Source organism: Protobothrops mucrosquamatus, unplaced genomic scaffold (genome assembly GCF_001527695.2).
Source record: "Protobothrops mucrosquamatus isolate PMUCROS unplaced genomic scaffold, P.Mucros_1.0 scaffold8649, whole genome shotgun sequence".
NCBI classification, from domain to species: domain Eukaryota; kingdom Metazoa; phylum Chordata; class Lepidosauria; order Squamata; family Viperidae; genus Protobothrops; species Protobothrops mucrosquamatus.
This window is the reverse complement of record NW_015394443.1, coordinates 9,486-12,086: the sequence shown is the minus strand read 5'-3', so window position 1 is coordinate 12,086 and position 2,601 is coordinate 9,486. Positions and strand designations below refer to the sequence as shown.

The following is a 2,601-nucleotide window of genomic DNA, read 5'->3' as shown; positions in this document are numbered from 1 at the left end:
ATGTCTCTCATTTTTGCTCTTATTACAGTGACCGTCTCTTGTGGCTGCACAGTATCTTTGCTCTCCTCTATTTCATCATCACTGTTCTCTGCATGACTCATCATTCCATCCAATTAGAGTATAAGGAAAATGAAAAGGTAATAATTGCAGTGGTCTCATTGACACCTTCCTTTCTGCCCTTTCAGAGATGCACATCTAGACTAGTGTTTCTCAACCTTGGCAAGTTTAAGATGTGTGGACTGCATTCTGGCTGGGGAATTGTGGGAGTTGAAGTGCACATATCTTACACTTGTCAAGACTTAAAAATACTGATCTAGACCAGAGGTTCCCAACCTTTTGGGCACCAGGGACCGGTTATGTGGAGAGAGGTTTTTCTGCAGACTGGAGGGGGCGTGGTTTTATGTGCTGCCTGCATCCCGCAGATGGGGCTTTGCTTGTTTCTGCGGCCTGGTTTCTGGCATGCTGCCGCCTGGTGCCAGTCCACGGACTGGGAGTTGGGGACCCCTGATCCAGACATTTATCATATGTTGTATCAGGCCAGGGAAGAAATTTGTCCAAATATTGATTTGAGATTGTTTAAATGCTGCAATTCAATGTGACAATACAAATCTTGTTCTGAAAGAAGCAAGCTTTCACCATATAAGCAAGTTGCCACTTCAGGGTCATAAAATAGGAGTAGATATGCCAAGCCCTGTTTCATGCAGGATGAGGGTGACACAGCAATATTTTAATTAGCCATTTCTATTATTAAACTTTTCTTACCACTAAATATTTTCTTGCAATGTTTAAGCAAAATGTAATTTAAGTCTGTAGTCTTACACCAGTAGAAAATAACAAGTACAAATAATACTAGACTTTAAGTGGCAAAATACTGGAAACTGACTAATGTTACACCTATTAAAGTGTCTCCACTTCTGACCTCTTCCCTTCTTGTCTTTTAGCTGGCCCGGACATTGATGGTTACCAGGATTCCCAAAGAGATCACAGATACATCTCTTGTTGTCAAACACTTCCAGTAAGTACAACTACATGCTCAGTAGTATTCTTTTTTCGTAAATGTGCTCTAACTCTTTTAAGCTAGTGATAACCATGGTGAGGAGTCACTAATAAATACCGTACATCGAACAGTACAGGTAGACTTCAACATACGACCAGAATTGAGCCCCAAATTTCTGTTGTTAAGTGAGACATTTGTAAAGTGAGTTTTGCCCGATTTTACGACCTTTCTTGCCACAGTTGTTAAGTGAATCACGGTAGTTGATAAATTAGTAACCCGGTTGTTAAATGAATCTGGCTTCCCCATTGACTTTGCTTGTCAGAAGGTCACAAAAGGTGATCGTATGACTTTGAGACACAGCAACGGTCATAAATGTGAACCAGTTGCCAAGCACCTGAATTTGGATTAGGGGGATGCTGCAAAAGTCATAACTGTGAAAAACAGTCATAAGGCACTTTTTTCAGTGCTGTTACAACTTTAAATGGTCACTAAATGAATTGTTGTAAGTTGAGAACTATCTGTACACAGCCTAGCACAGAGCCCTGAAGTATGCCACTTTACACTTTCTTCCAGCTTGACATGAAGCTATTGAGATACACTCATAAGAAAGGATTATTAAACTCATGTAGCATTCCTTCTTGCTCAGAACTTCTCATATTCTTTAAGCTCACCTAGAAGATGTTTGAACCACTTGTCAAACTGCAGGGTCATTTCTGTGCAACACAGTAGTAACCTATATGCTTTATCGTCATATCTAGAATTCACTTGGGCCATATAATGCTGAACACAGTATTAGAATTTCATTTCAACCAGGACATCATCCTCTTTATTTTCTTTCCAAATCTCTCTAACCAATTGGAGAGAGACCTATATAGAACATTCACCTTAACTTGGATGAGACATCAGCCTTTCACAAAAAGCCACTTCCATTATGCTTCATTTTGAACAGTGAGTCACTGCTGTCATAGGGGTTGTGCCAGATATCATCAGAAGTCAGTTCACCTGAATTGTGTCAGGCCATCACGAACATCCAGTTGCTAGACAGAGCAGGCATAACTATTAATGTCTGTGAAGCATTATAGGTTGAACATTTGACTCATAGAGATGCAACTTTGGGGAGGATGGCTTCCTTGTTTCTGACTACCAAAACCTGCCTGAAAATAATTTAGCTTGCCATCTACCCATATATGTGACTCATAGAAACCACAGCGAAAAATTGATAACTAATTCATAATTTGGGCTTTATTTATTTATTTATAAAATTTATTGGTTGGCCATCTGGGTGGCTTACAGTCATGAAAAAACAAGTATAAATATACTAAAAACATAAATAAGTTAAAAACCAGTCAAACACTGTGATCCCATTAAAGATGGGAAGGGTGGAAGCAGGATGGGAGGGGAGGTGGGATTAATTAATTAATTATTAGTCAATCAAATGAGCAACTGAGATTTTGTCACCCCCTTCTACCTTTCTTTCCTAGGTGGAGTTCTATTTCTTAATTCTAAAAGTATGCCAACTCAAATAACATCAGTTACAATAACTATTATTTTCTCTTTTCTTTTTTTCTTTTTTTTTTTTTTATTGAAAATTTTTAAAAGTTTTA

At 38.6% G+C, this 2,601-nt stretch overlaps 1 protein-coding gene across 1 annotated transcript in view; it reads left to right on the top strand.

Moving 5' to 3' along the window:
- Positions 1-34: 34 nt before the first annotated feature.
- Positions 35-2,601, top strand: part of LOC107300829 (calcium permeable stress-gated cation channel 1-like) — a gene marked incomplete at its 3' end in the record, with an annotated part of 12,029 nt that continues 9,462 nt past the window's right edge. The window contains exons 1-2 of the mRNA XM_015830117.1: positions 35-137; positions 942-1,015. Coding sequence (XP_015685603.1) covers positions 93-137; positions 942-1,015 — 119 coding nt within the window. The remainder of the gene's footprint in view (positions 138-941; positions 1,016-2,601) is intronic.